This window comes from Mesoplodon mirus, assembly GCF_964341445.2.
Source record: "Mesoplodon mirus genome assembly, chromosome: 4".
Classification (NCBI taxonomy): Eukaryota; Metazoa; Chordata; class Mammalia; order Artiodactyla; family Ziphiidae; genus Mesoplodon; species Mesoplodon mirus.
The window spans coordinates 110954169-110968668 of record NC_138979.1 but is presented as its reverse complement, the minus strand read 5'-3'; the positions used below and the strand labels follow the sequence as shown (position 1 = coordinate 110968668).

The 14500-nt window shown below is 42.6% G+C and overlaps 1 protein-coding gene across 8 annotated transcripts in view; it reads left to right on the top strand.

The window, feature by feature from the left end:
• FMN1 (formin 1) overlaps positions 1 to 14500 on the top strand; it is a gene marked incomplete at its 5' end in the record, with an annotated part of 415504 nt that overhangs the window by 237215 nt on the left and 163789 nt on the right. For all 8 annotated transcript variants that reach the window (XM_082620131.1, XM_082620130.1, XM_082620129.1 and 5 more), the window contains 3 exons: positions 4657 to 4718; positions 6884 to 6972; positions 14060 to 14189. In XM_082620131.1, coding sequence (XP_082476257.1) covers positions 4657 to 4718; positions 6884 to 6972; positions 14060 to 14189 — 281 coding nt within the window. The remainder of the gene's footprint in view (positions 1 to 4656; positions 4719 to 6883; positions 6973 to 14059; positions 14190 to 14500) is intronic.

Genomic DNA, 14500 nt, shown 5'->3' with positions numbered 1-14500 from the left:
TCCTTCAAAACAGCAAACGCTGTCCTGTGTTTATTTGGACGAGGTGCACTTGGGGATAGAAAAGCGTTCAGGGTTAAAAATGCCTGGAGGGCTGCAAGAATTCTTGCCAGTTCTTTCTCTTTACCCTGGTCTTGTGAAAAGCTGCCTCCAAACCAGAGAGGGAATTTACCTATTGTGTAAGACCCTGACCCCGTGCCTGTGCCTTAAGCAGGCACACAGTTTTTATGTGCGCCTGTTAGTTTGAATTTGTGATACTGATCTGCTTTTTGTCCCTGCTGACGGTTATTATATCTTAATGGGCGAAACCCTACTCTAATGATCCTTGTGTATATAATTCTCGGAGTACAGAGCAGGCACCAGAGGACCACATAAAAACGTTTGCCTCAATTTCCCTGCAAAAAAGGAGCCCAGAAACCAGACTTGACCAAGTAACAGATTTTTAAAGGTAAAGGAACCCAATAAAATTACCAGCTTTTCACAGCGTGTGTCTACTTCCTTTCGACATATTGTGAAGTGTAGGTGAAATATTCTAACTGAACTGACAGTGGGAGTGGGGATAACTAAGGAGAGAGGGAGATAAAAGTAAAAACCACCAGCCATGATTGATACTGCAGAAGCAATGAATCGTTGGGGGTCTCCCCTTTGTGGATTTGGCACTTCACCTTTCTGACACCACCTGCAGGAGTGTCGGTGTAATGAGACCCATACAGATGGAAGCAACAGCTAGAAGTGCTTGGAATTACTGTATCAGGGCTTTGAGGCGCACTGGAGAATTGTGTAGGCTGGTATTTGCTTATTCAACTTTTACAGTAAAGAGGGTGTTTGTGAGTGTGTGTGAGAGAAAGAGAAACAGAGAGTGTGTGTTTACAAGTGCGAAGTGGAGGGGGCTACCTGATCCTAGGTAACTCCAAAAATATTTTAATAAAGGACTGATTTCTTTCTATAACGCAATCTTCAATTAACTAAATGTGTTCATGGGATGCTTCTAAGTTTGATGGTGAGCGCCTTCAAGAATCAATTCTCTAGGGACTTCCTTGGTGGTGCGGTGGTTAAGAATCCACCTGCCAATGCAGGGGACACGAGTTCGATCCCTGGTCCAGGAAGATCCCACATGCTGCAGAGCAACTAAGCCCATGCCCCGCAACTACTGAAGCCTAGAGCCCGTGCTCTGCAACAAGAGAAGCCACTGCAATGAAGAGTAGCCCCTGCTCGCCACAGCTAGAGAAAGCCTGCGCACAGCAATGAAGACCCAACGCAGCCAAAAATAAATAAATAAATTAATTAATTAAATTTTAAAAAAGAATCAATTCTCTAATACACTGTCCCATATTTGGGGTATAGCATGCTCAGGTATGGATTCTGGCCCTACGTATGAACTTAAACTATTCATGGTAAATAGGAGGCAGGATTTATGTACATGCAAGACAGCTCTCCTGTGAGTCACAGCACTTAGGCTCTTTTTACGTTTCAACCCTTTGGCCAATAACCTAACCTTCCCTGGCCACCCTATAAGATAGAAATAATAGAAACCATTTAATTTCCTTAAGCTCTTGGGCTCAACCAGATGATCTTTTCATAGTGCTGCTTCCACCACTGAGTTTTATTTTACTTTTAAGAGCCTCATGGAAGAGGAGAAATCTCAGTGGAATACTTGGCGTTGGCCCTAAATTAATCTCTCAATCTACTCTTCCTCTCCCCCATTCCTCCCCCAAAGATGAGATTGGAAGTGTAGCTCGGGGCTAGGAAAGGAATGGGCTTAAAAATCAGGCCAAGGCCTTAGGACTTCACCCAATATTTAAAGGAAGACATCTGAGGTATTTTAAACATCAAGTAAAATTTTGAGACCTGTGTTTAAAAAAAATAATAATAACTTGGGTGGTACGATGAAGCGTGGATTGGTGGGAAAGACGGAAATGAGAGGTAAAAATAGGTTAGCTTTCTAAATGGACCCGAAGGTTAGCTTTTTATATTTCCCTTAAGACATTGGATACATTATTTTTTGTAATTAGAGTTTTTGTGCATGTAAATTTTCTATTAATGCTTCCTGAAGTTGGGTGTCCAGCAGGGTTTTGAAGGACCAAAAGGGTTTAAATTGCAACTGCTCCTATCTGAAACACTCCAGAATTCTAGAAAGTTTCACTTATAACACAAACTACTCAGTAATGGCAGTCTTCTTTCTCTGATGCTTTCCAGATGTTAAAGGAGATAAGGCATTAACAAGCATTAAAACACATCCACAGTGTGTATATTTAACATCACAATAGTCAGTTTGTAGGTACCATTCTGATTTCACACCATGCTTTATACTCTGGGCCAAGCATACATCTTAACCTCACTTAATGTTTTCAGTAAGTGAAATTAGACCCATTCTATGGAGATGCTGAGGTTCATAGAGCTGAACCTGCCAGGGTCACGTAGTAAGTTTTGCTCCCTCCACAGCAGTCATCTCGGTCTTTTTCTGAACCTTGAGCTTGTTCCTTCATCAGGCTTAGAAATATTCTTCTGCATTACCTCTCTCCCTGGAAGGCTTTTCTCCCAGACACTCACAGAACTGACCTGCTCAGCTCTTAGCTTAAATGTCACCTCTTCAAAGAAGCCTTAACCTCTGTCATGTTGCTCATTTCTCTGCTTTCTTCATATCATTATCTGTAACTGTTTATTTGTTTATTTTCTGTCCCCTAAGGTAGAGTCTAAATCTCATGAGATCAAGTGCTTTGAACGTGTCAGACACACATTTGATTTGTGTAATCACAGCATTTTAGAACCGTTCCTAGAACTTGGTGCACGTTCAACAAGCATTTATTCAAGGGATGGGTGAATGAACGAATGAATGTCGCCAGAGCCCATGCTTGTTCTCCAGTCCCATCCTCCCTACGTGTTTTCCTCTGCTTCCTGGCATACTGCAGGGGAATTGGCTGAGGGTATAACCCATCAAACTGTGTATCTGGGACCCAGACTGATTAACTTCTGAAACTCAAATATTTACTCACTAGGAAAGGAAGCCAACAGATCATTCTCTTTCCCATTAGGTAAGATTACTTGATTATATGTAAGCTTGCAGTTCATGTGCAGTACCTAGTTTAGGAGTGAACGTTTCTGATAAATTCTTTTAGAATTTTACCTTTTCTTATCGCATTCCTGTTGGCTGATTTTTATAGGAGACTATTAGAATTTACATAAACTAGACATTGTTCCTGGCCATTTTTTTGTTTTTTTAAAGCATCAGACATTGAAAAATGCCTGGTCCATCTAATAAGTTAGTGAATTCATATTATCCCCCCCACACAGTGTTCCTGGGAGGGTAAATTCTTGCCTTCTTTGCTCAAATGACATTTTTCTTTTGTGGTTTCAGATTGGACTTTTCAGAAGGGTAATTTTCCTTTGTCTTGGTGGAATCTGAGATGACTGACTTTGTCACTAGCATATTAACCTCCTCTTTTCTCACTACCCCACGTAGCTGAGGAACAGCTTGATAATTAATTCCTCTAAGTTAGAGAAGGTGGCCTATGAAGGAATTTTAAGTACATTTCTCGGTGTTCTGTGAAGTTACATGATCTTAGCTCCGTTAATTAAGTTTATTAAAATTGTATAAAGGGGTTCATGTGATTCTAAACCACAGAAGAAGCAAAACAATTTGAAAGCAACCTGCCCTTTACCTTGATCCCTACCTTCTCCAAAAGCCGTGGTGTAGTGCCAACGAACAGAACAGTGGTTGACGAGCAGAATTTTAAGGCATTCTAAATATTACTGGTTGGTTTAATAAAATTAATTAGCCTGCCACGGAGAAAATTTACTAGCGTGCTGGTTAATTTCACAATATAAAGTCAGAGAAGGGAGGTGGGGTTGAGGGAACAAACCTTATTAGTTTTGAATAATTATTTAAAGATGTGGAGCTGCCTATTTCAAGCACTTTGATTGCCAAATCCATTAAGGCTTTAAAATCTCAATGTTTGTATGCTGGTGTATATGGGAAGGAATCTCTCTAGATGAAATCACAGGCATATTAGTTAACAGCTAAATAACTTATTTAACATACAGAACAGCAAGTAGGATCCAAATAAAACCATGGGAATGAGAACTTGCCTTAAAACTGGCTCATGGGAGGTTTCCATAATCTTAATTTGCCATTGATGCAATTATTGCTTTTTCTTGTCTCTTTAATCCAAACAAGATGTTTGCAGCGGCCATGGAAAGGTGCCTGAAATCACATGCCTGAATTCATTTAATTTGCCAACATCGTCTTTTTTTCTCTCTCTCTCTTCCTGGTAATGGGCAAGAGTCAGTTCTGGTGCATCAGGTACTAAATCTCTTCAATTACCAGCCGGGAAGAAAGATTTAACCTTGTGTTTCAAACCTACAAACTGATTTAGTTTTAAAGCACAAACACTTCTCCTGTGGAGCCTAAATTAAACTGCAGAAAGGATGCAGAGCTTGAGGAATTAAACCAGGCAGGGCCAAGGCTCAGGCCAGTGATCGGAACCATTTTGGTTTCTTTCTCGGGCCCCTGGTGCAAAAGGAAAGGGAGTTGAAAGACAACCTGTGTGAGAGGGGGCAATGTTACATTGCTTGGAAGCTAGACATGGAGTAAATGTGAGTGCAGGGGAGTCCAATCTAACCTCTTATCCTTTTTTCTTTTTCTCTTTGGGGGCTCGGCAGCCATTTTTAATGTGGATGATTCTGTGGTTGATCTGGAAACCCTGGCGGCCTTATATGAAAACGTGAGTATCAAACACCTACAGAGCCAGAGTTTCCAGATTTTTGTATCTTAACTAACTTAAAAAAAAGTTAATGTCTAGAAAATGGTTATATGTGACTCCTTCCACCTGAAAAGTCACTGAGCCATTCATGTTCTTTGGCAGTGGGAATTGTGACATTGCATGGAAGAGATTAAGGCACAGAAATGCAAGCTCAAGTGAGAGTGACCGTGAGGAAAACACTAGGTTCTTGACCGCCCACTGTGGTATCTGGGTTAGTAGATTTCTTTTGCAAGGGAAGGCAGTTCAATGTGGAGGCCGCTTCTGTGCCGTGGAACCCAGGCCAACCCTGTGGCTTGCAATCAGAGTGCATGAAGCTAAGTTACCAGCTTAACACTGGTGTACACCAGTGTCATCCTCTGAGGAATGGGGATGCTGTTACCAGCTTGGATGATTACTTTTAACCCAAGTGAACTGATGGCATTGATCGTGGGAAATAGTATAGGATGGTGGGTGTGTGTTTTGGATTTAGAGTGAGATACTCTCAGGTTTGAGGTCGAGCTCTACCATTTACTGCTGAGTGGCCTCAGGCCAGTTAAATTCCTTAAACCTGTTTATCAGTACAATGGGGATGATAATGGGCTCGACATGATTTTTGTGAGTATTAAAAGAGAATTCAATATATGCAGCAGTAGCAGTGTTTTTTGTTTGTTTGTTTTGTTTTTTGCGGTACGCGGGCCTCTCACTGTTGTGGCCTCTCCCGTTGCGGAGCACAGGCTCCGGACGCGCAGGCTCAGCAGCCATGGCTCACGGGCCCAGCCGCTCTGCGGCATGTGGAATCCTCCCGGACCGAGGCACGAACCCATGTCCCCTGCATCGGCAGGCGGACTCCCAACCACTGCGCCACCAGGGAAGCCCCCAGTAGCAGTGTATTTTGAAAATAAACAGCGCTGTACACATATATGGTCTTCAAATGTGGATTATATGTGGAGATAACCAGCATAATTATCAGGCTTTCTTGAGAAGATGACACAGGAGAGTCACAATTCCCATAATTGTTAACTGTTCTGGTTCACTGACTCTGTTAGGATTTGAAAACATAGACTGAAACAGATTCTCTTTACTGAAGTAATGCTGTTTCCCAGGAAGCTACCCGGAGCTCTATAGCATGCTGATTACCCAGCTCAAAAAACGATTTCATTTCAATACTTAGGTCCCCTGGGACCTTAAGTGTCTCAGAAAATTTCCATAGTGTGATAATCCAGCCTAGCGGGATTGCCAGTTCCCTTCACATTTTTACATCCTTTGTATATATCAGGAACTGTTTGGTACGACTGGGTGGGAACTTCCGATGTTTCTATCAGGAAGGCTTTCGTTAATAAAGAAGGTGCACAAATCCTAGGCCATCGGGAGCTAATGGCACATTTGTTGAATACCTGGAAGGCATCATGGTATTGTGGAAGAAAGGTGTTCCAAGTCAGGCTCTTTGCCAGGTACTTAGTGTAAGCCTCGGTGGAGTCATCTTTGAGACAAGGATGCAATACTTGATGTCGGAGGACTTTGTAAAAGGCAAAGTGCCTTCTAGGATGCTTTTAGTTGTTGCCTCGGGCTCAGGACCGTGCACATGATTGGTACTTGTTAGCTAACAGTAGAGGTAAGCTACATACGACTGACATAGTTGCGCAAATTGAGAAAGTATGGGACTAAATGCCAAAATCAGTGGTGCAGACAACGAATGCTTAGAAAATTCAGAAAGAGAGAACCTGCTGACCAGAAATTTAAAAATCAGGAGCCTACATAAGTTAGGAGGGCTGTTCGGTTCTGAGGATGAAGAAAGCACATGCTAAGGACAACTTGACCCTTATCCTATCTTACAGGGAAAGGCACAGGGGATTCAAAGGTTAGCAATCAAATGTCCTGGCTTCTGTATCCAGCTAAGTTCACTTGTTATGATCATTTAGTTTAGCCAGTAATTCCCAAACATTGGCATGTCTCAATCACCTGGAGGGCTTGCTGAACCCTACCTCTGGAGTGTCTTATATCCGGGGTAGGGCCAACAAGGGGCATTTGTAACTAGCGACAGGTGGTGCTGATGCTGCTCGTCCAGAGACCACACCCTGAGACACACTGCTTTAGACAGATTCTCATTGCTCACTTTTTGTGTGTGTTTTATTTCTATTTCAACACAGAGAGCCCAAGAGGATGAACTCGTTAGAATAAGAAAGTATTATGAGACATCCAAAGAGGAAGAATTGAAGCTACTGGATAAACCTGAGCAGTAAGGATGCTTAAACACTTTTCTGCTAACAAAAGGAGAAGGGCCGTCCCTATCTTCCTAGCTCTGAATAACCAAATCTCAACTGTGCCAATCTAAGTCACAGCAGCGTCATTCCTGTGACCTATTGCATGCAGCAGAATGACCTGACTGCCGGGAAAGGCAGCCGGGAGATTTGTGCTGCTGGATATCATGTCTCAACCCCTCACCCCACCCCTCATGACTCCCCTTTTCTTGTCCTAGCAACTTGTTAATTCCTCCTAGACTAAACATTCTGGCCCAAAGGGTAACTGAGGAAGGGAGAGGTTACTGCTCTGTTTAAGGTTCTGCTGATGCAGTTAAAAGGGATGATGTCAGAGTCACAGAATTCAAATTGATTTTCCTAAATATTGTATCCAGTAAATGTAGCCTGAATGTGCCAGCTTTCTCCCCAAATCCTCTACCTGCTCTGCCCAATTTAGATGTGACTTTTTCATCCTCCCTTTGCATGTGCTTGTGCTTGTGCTTCTCCCCAGTCACTATCTGGAGGTGTCTGCTCTCTGGTTTGGGGTGTTCCACACACTTTGAAAGTCCAGAATTCTAGTGCATAACTGAATGACTCTTGTCCTTGGCTGGGCTCTTGGGGTCTGCAAACCATGGATAACCTTCTGGGGCTCTGCAGCCCTGAGGACTCTGTGAGAATGTGGGATGGGTCTCCAGTGGACAGAAGGCTGCTTAGCTTGTGGCTACCTTGAGTGCTTCCTGCCCAATGCAGGCTGTGCTTCTCAGCCTGGAGATGAGGCAAGGAATAGGAAACAGAGGAAATTGACTGGGTTTAGGGTAACAAGTCAGCCCCAGAGACATTCAAGGGTCAGTCGCTTATACTGAAACCTTCACACCTTGCCCTTAGTTCCTCTAAAATGCCCCACTCCCCTTGGAAGCCAGGGTATTCAGGTCCAGAAAAAACATCTTTCAGTGACTGGGTGAGGAATTTCTAGGTTTACTCAGTTATTGACAAACCTTTATGATAACTTGGGGACCCTTAGATGACTGGCTGTCACATGGGGCATATGCCAGGGCTCTCCCCCCAGCACACACCCAAAGTTAGTTCATGAAGCCTAGGAATATTGTGAATCAATGCAGATGGGCTTCCCTGCCCTTCTGTTCCATCGACTTGAGCCCCCCGTCCTTACCAACCCTCACCCCGACCCATCCTGTGGTCCACTGCCAAGTCTTGTTTCCTAATATAATAAATTCATTCCCACTAAGGTGCTGATGACCGAAAATGAAGTGACTAATAATGGGATATTTAGACACAAGGCCACGAGGAGTATTTGAGGACTGTCTTAGTCAGTTTGGGCTGCTATAACAAAGTATCCTAAACTGGGTGACTTCTCAACAGCAGAATTTTATTTCTCACAGTTCCTGAGGCTAGAAGTCTGAGATCCAGATGCCAGCATGGTTGGGTTCTGGTGAGCACCCTCTTCCAGGCTGCAGACTTCCCTTTGTATCTTCACGTGGCAGAGAGCAGAGAGGGGAAGTAAGCGCTTGTGTCTCTTCTCTGAAGGGCACTAACCCCACTCATGAGGGCTCATCCCTCATGACCTAATTACTTCCTAAAGGCCCTACTTCTTATTACCATCACTTTGGGGGTTAGGATTTCAACTTAGGGATTTGGGGGGGGGGTGGGTACAAACATTCAGTCCATAACAGGGACAAGAGGGCATATCAAGCATTTGGGTAGTGCCAACTATGCCATGTTAAGCAATGATATTCCAAGCCCAGAGTTGGTAAACTTTTCCTATAAAGGACCCAGTAGTAAGTACTTTAGGCTTTGTGAGCCATTACAATCTGCTGGAACTACTCAAGTCAACCGTTGTTGTACAGAAGCAAGCACAGACAATGCATAAACAAATGGGCGTGGCTGTGCGCCAATCACAGTTTATGGACGCTGAAATTTGAATTTCATATCATTTTACATGTCACAAAATATTCTGGTTTGTATTTGATTAATATTATTAATATTAATGTTTAAATGGTTGATTTTTTTCAACCATTTAAAAATGTGAAAACCGTTCTTAGCCATACAAAAACAAATAATGGGCTGAATTTGGCCTGGGGACTGTAATTCACCAACCCCTGCTCTAAACTATGGAATGTCCCCCTTGGTAAAATGAACCGTGGGTCCCTGCTCCTGGAAGGGTTCCCCTTTTCCTTCCTGTGTTAATGCCTTTCTAGCATTATTTTTCGAGATTAATTGCCAGGACACAGAATAATGGCAGCAGGTAATTAACAGATGACTTATTAAAGTTCTCCTGCTTTCTCTACTGATGATCTGGATGGAAGAGTGTTTTTAAAGTTTGTAAATGGTCATTGTAAGGGCTTCCTGAACATGCTAAGCTCTTAGTGACAGCAAAGAAGATGGTCGTGTTGTCCTGGTGATATGCTTGGGCTCAGCTGCTAGAAGGTGAGGCCCAGAGAGGTAGGGCCTCCAGGGCTGAGTGATTTTCACCTTTACTCCTGACCTCCTGCACAGTGTAGCATTTGTTTGATTCATGCCAGAGTCTGATTTTCTGGCAACTGATTTGCCATGAGTTCCAAGTGAGTTGACTATAAGCATGTTTTGCATACTGGAAAATATGAATCATTTATAGTTTCAGCATTGCAGTTGCCTAAGATTCCTGTGGTGCCCAGGCTTTAAATCAGAGCCCGGAGAGGCTGCCCTCCTCACTTACCTCATCAGCTTTCTTGAGCCGCAGGGCCAGATTTAGAAAGTCGTTTCCCACAGAGGTGTCATCTGCTTGGGACCAGGCTGTCTGAGAACCATTCCCTTCAGCAATGGTCCTCAAGTCTGTTCACACTCTCCTTGGGATGGTGGTGAGGCGAGGGGAGGCTCTACTGGGTTTGATTAGGCCTGATGTGTGCTTTTTGTGGCCTAAAGTGAGCATCCTATTGGGATGCTCCACTGAGGCCCACAGCTGCCTTGGGATCCCCCAAAAGAAGACATATTGACGTTGAAACAAGGCTCTGTTAGCATCCTTCTCTATGGAGGAACATAGGCTACGGCATGCACAGACACCTGACATGATATCATTCAGGGCTTTGAGGAGTGATAAACCACATCTTAGTCCCTTGAAAACAGTGGGCCTGTTGCATCAATCCACCTGACAGCCGAGTTGCTGTGGATGTGTGACCCACATACTGTGAGGTGCAGAATGTTTCTGCTATGTACCAGCTGTAGTCACAGCCCATCCTAGGAAGATCAGCCTGCCTTAAGGAAAGAAGAGGAAGGTCCCTGGTCTGTGGCTCTTGAGGGTATTTAGTCCTTTCTATCTCTGGCCCTAGGGTATAAAGTTAGACTAGTCCAAAAGGAAATCAGTCCCTAAATATTCATAAGTACCATGGCCTAATAATGCCCAAGACCCTCTCCTTGGGGATGTGTAAAAGAGTGCTTACCCCTGCCCTTATGGGTAGAGTATAAAACCCACATGTGGGAGATAAGATATTAGACACTTCATAGCCTTTGAGGTAACCTGTACTTCTGGTACTTTCTCAGATAAATGGGAAATGGTGCTTTCCTTGAGACTTTGTTTTTCCCAAATTTGCTTCTCTAGTGTTTTGTATCTTCGCCTTCTACTAGGTGACCAGGCCCAAAACCCACAAGTCATCCTGGACTCTTCTCAGCATCCCGTGGGATGGGTCAGCTACATTGGGTCTGGAAGCCTCAGTCGCTTTCTCACCATTTGCCCCTCAGCATCCACACTGCAGGCCCTCTCCCGTTCCCCCTTAGAATATTCCAGCTGCTCCCAGCCTCAGATCTGCTATCACTTCCAATCAATCAGCCGATCCATCGCAAGGGCGATTTTCTAAAACGAAAAGCTGAAAGTTTCACTCCTCTGTTTAAAACCCTTCATTCATTCAGAAAAAGCTTGAACTCTTTATTTTAGAACACAAAGCCCCATTTTAGCTTCTTCTCACCTTTACCCACGAATATTATCAGCCTGTCCAGCCTCTCGCTGGCAGTTTCTTACATGTGTAAGAAGGACCAGAGGGCTCCCGGAGACCTTGGCTGACATGGGCCCTCCAGGGCTCTGACTTTGATGCCCTGCGTATGGCTTCCATAGCTCCTATTTTAGGCCCCATCACCGAGAGCACTCATCACACCCGTGGTAACTGTGGATTTATTTCTCAGGTGATCAAGAAGGAATCGTGTTGAAGTTAAATTCTGTTCTCAGGTCTTAGCGTGGTGCCTGACACACTGTAAATGCTTCATACACATCTAAAGATACTAAAACTCTTGGTGACTGATGCTCTGGTATTTTGGGTGACACATTCCCTACAGTTCTATCCAAAAGTATTGGGAAATATCTGAATTTCCCTCCCCCCTCCAACTCTGGATATATGCTTCGGCCCCTTCTCCATACACAGAACACTGGGTCTTTAAGATTCTCGGAGAGCCTTCCTAGTGCAAACCCTAGTTCCAGTAAAGCTTTGATCCCAGGGAACCTTGTAGTTCTATTTTACTCTTTTTTCTGGGTAACACAGATTGCTTGAGCCTAGGGGCTCATCTCCTCATGTTGGTCCTAAACCTCCTTTTTTGGAGACGAGTTATAAGTAATTGCTTATACAGCATTTCCTTCTTCTCATCTAAGATCTTGCTGGTAAGCCGGGGTGTTGATCCGTATATTCTCTCCATCAATTCTTCACTCGCTGTGTTCATTTAAACGAGGAAGTGTACCCACTCAGGGATCTGGGTCCTACTTAGGGAATAGTATTTCATGGTTGCATTTGGAAAGGGAGAAATGCAGGGTGCTACACTTGAGGTAGCTCTCAGCAGCATCTGAATAAGTAAAACTTCCCAAGACTCACTACAGGACCCAATGCCTCCAGTCCCACAGGCTTTTTACTGCTCATGTTTGTGAGAACTCGGTGATACCTCTGATTTCAGTCATAAATGAATCAGTGGTTTAATACTAATTTTACAAAGAAACAATTCACATATAGAGTGTAAGTTTTTCATCTTGTCCTAATTCAGAATTCCTCTGGGTTTCCACTTTTATATCCCGTCACATGGTTTTCCTAATAATCAGAGTTACAGAACCTTAAAGCAAAGGTATGTTTTCTTTTATGGGCATTCTTTGCTTCCTCTCAGTGTCATTTAGGAAAAAAAAAAAAAGGATTATGATCTGGTTGTAGGATAAATAAGAAAAACAGCTGATTATTAGAATCTTATTAAAGCCCAAGTGTCCCTAAAAGAGGCACAGAGTATTAGCTAAGGAAATTTCTTTGGTTATAGAAAGAAGGGGGCTCCACCTTTGCTCCTAGGTAAAAGCATCCTTGGTAAGAGGTTACAGAATGTCAAGGTAATGATGTTATGGTTTGACCAAGACTTTCAGAACTATCAGTTAATCATCGTTTCAACCCCCAAATGGATTTAAAAGCTTTCAGTGGATTCTCTCCTTTTCTGAATTCATGTCCAACTCTTTCCACCCATTTTAGTGTATACCCCTACCTCGGGTGGTTGGCCTAGAGGATATGTAGCTCTTCCAACTTAATTTTGCAAAGGGCACCAGTGCCCAGCTGCTCAGACAGTGAGCTTCTGTGTGTAGGTCAGTACTCAACTTTAGCTTTTAAGATCTGTCTTGCCATAGTTTTTAAGAAACTTTAGATTGTGCCCACTTAATGAGTGCCTCCTTTGTTCCAAGCATGGAGCTATGAAGTCCCGTCTGTGTAGGTAAGTTGTTGTGGAAAAGTAAACACATACCTGCAGAATAGAATCATTATAGATTATTATAATTGTTTGAACAACAACAACAAAAAGTAGTAATCTAACTTCAGAAAGAGATTATTTTTTCACTTGTCTATAGACATGTGCCTCAAATCTTCCCCTTACTTAGCCCATGTTAATACACCATTAGAGAATGCTGCATTATAAAGGGAGTCTATTGTGTTGTTTTTTTTTCCCAAACACTAAAGATTAATGCTTTCCATTTCGGTTTAGTCTTACTTGGGTAGCAAGAGACAGATAGCTTCACATGGTTCAGTATACTTGCATTAACTTTCTGTTCTTAGTTTATACACCATATGCTTGCTCACCATTATAGAAACCCATTTTATTTTTTTTTTTAATTTTAAAATTTTTTTATACAATTTTTAAAGGTTATTTTCCATTTACAGGTATTACAAAATGTTGGCTATATCCCCTGCATTGTACAGTATATCTTTGAGCCTATCTTATACCCAGTAGTTTGTAGCTTCCACTCCCCTACCCTTATATGGCCCCTCCCGCCATGACTGGTAACCACTAATTCTCTGTATCTGTGAGTCTGCTTCTTTTTTGTTATATTCACTATTTTGGTGTATTTTTTAGATTCCACATATAAGTGATATCATATAGTATTTGTCTTTGTCTGACTTACTTCACTTAGCCTAATGCCCTCCAAGTCCATCCATGTTGCTGCAAATAGCAAAATTTCATTCTTTTTTATGGCTGAGTAATATTCCATTGTGTGTGTATATGTATGTGTGTGTATGTATATATACATATACCACATCTTCTTTATCCACTCATCTGTCAATGGATGTTTAGATTGCTTCCATATCTTGGCAGTTGTAAATAATGCTGCTGTGACTGTTGGGGTGCATGTATCTTTCCAAATTCATGTTTTTGTTTTTTTGGATATTGTTTTATTTTTTTTTTTGGAGTGGAGTTGCTGGGTCATATAGTAACTCTATATTTAGGTTGTTTTTGAGAAACCTCCGTACTGTTTTCCGCAGTGGCTGCACCCATTTACATTCCCACCAATAGTGTACGAGGGTTCCCTTTTCTGCACATCCTCGCCAACATTTGTTATTTGTGTTCTTTTTAATGATAGCCATTCTGACAGGTGTGAGGTGATATATGGAAACCCATTTTTAAAAGTGGCTTTGTTGTCAACAGTAGAGCACAAACCCTTGGAGTCCCCTGAGTTTGCCTGTTTGATGCCTTTTATAATTGTTCAGTTAACATTGTCAAACAAGGAATGCTCTCATGATGAATCTCTTTTTGCTGTCTTTTTATTTTCCTTGCGATTATATGTGAAGTCAGATGATTCATTCTTAATTTTTACAGATTTTTACACGAGTTAGCCCAGATCCCTAATTTTGCTGAACGTGCCCAGTGTATAATCTTCAGATCTGTCTTTTCTGAGGGCATTACTGCCGTGCACCGAAAGGTAGAGATCATCACACGAGCTTCTAAGGTATGTTTGCTGTCTAATTCAAAGACAGCTTTGCCCTCCTTGGGGGTAAAGGAGGGAGTGGGGAGTGGGAAAGATCAACTCGAGTCCCTCTGCAGAAATATTGTGGACTTAAGATTGTGTGTTTTCCTGAGTATAACTGTGATGATTATCCCGTGTGAGCATGCATGCAGGTGAGTGAGTAAGAAAGAAGGAGATGCAGATTGACAGAGGAGAAAGAGGGAGAAAAAAATGACACTTTTACAGATTTCTTCTCACATATTCCAAATACCTCCCAATGTACATTCTGGCCACTTAAAACCAACCTAAATAGT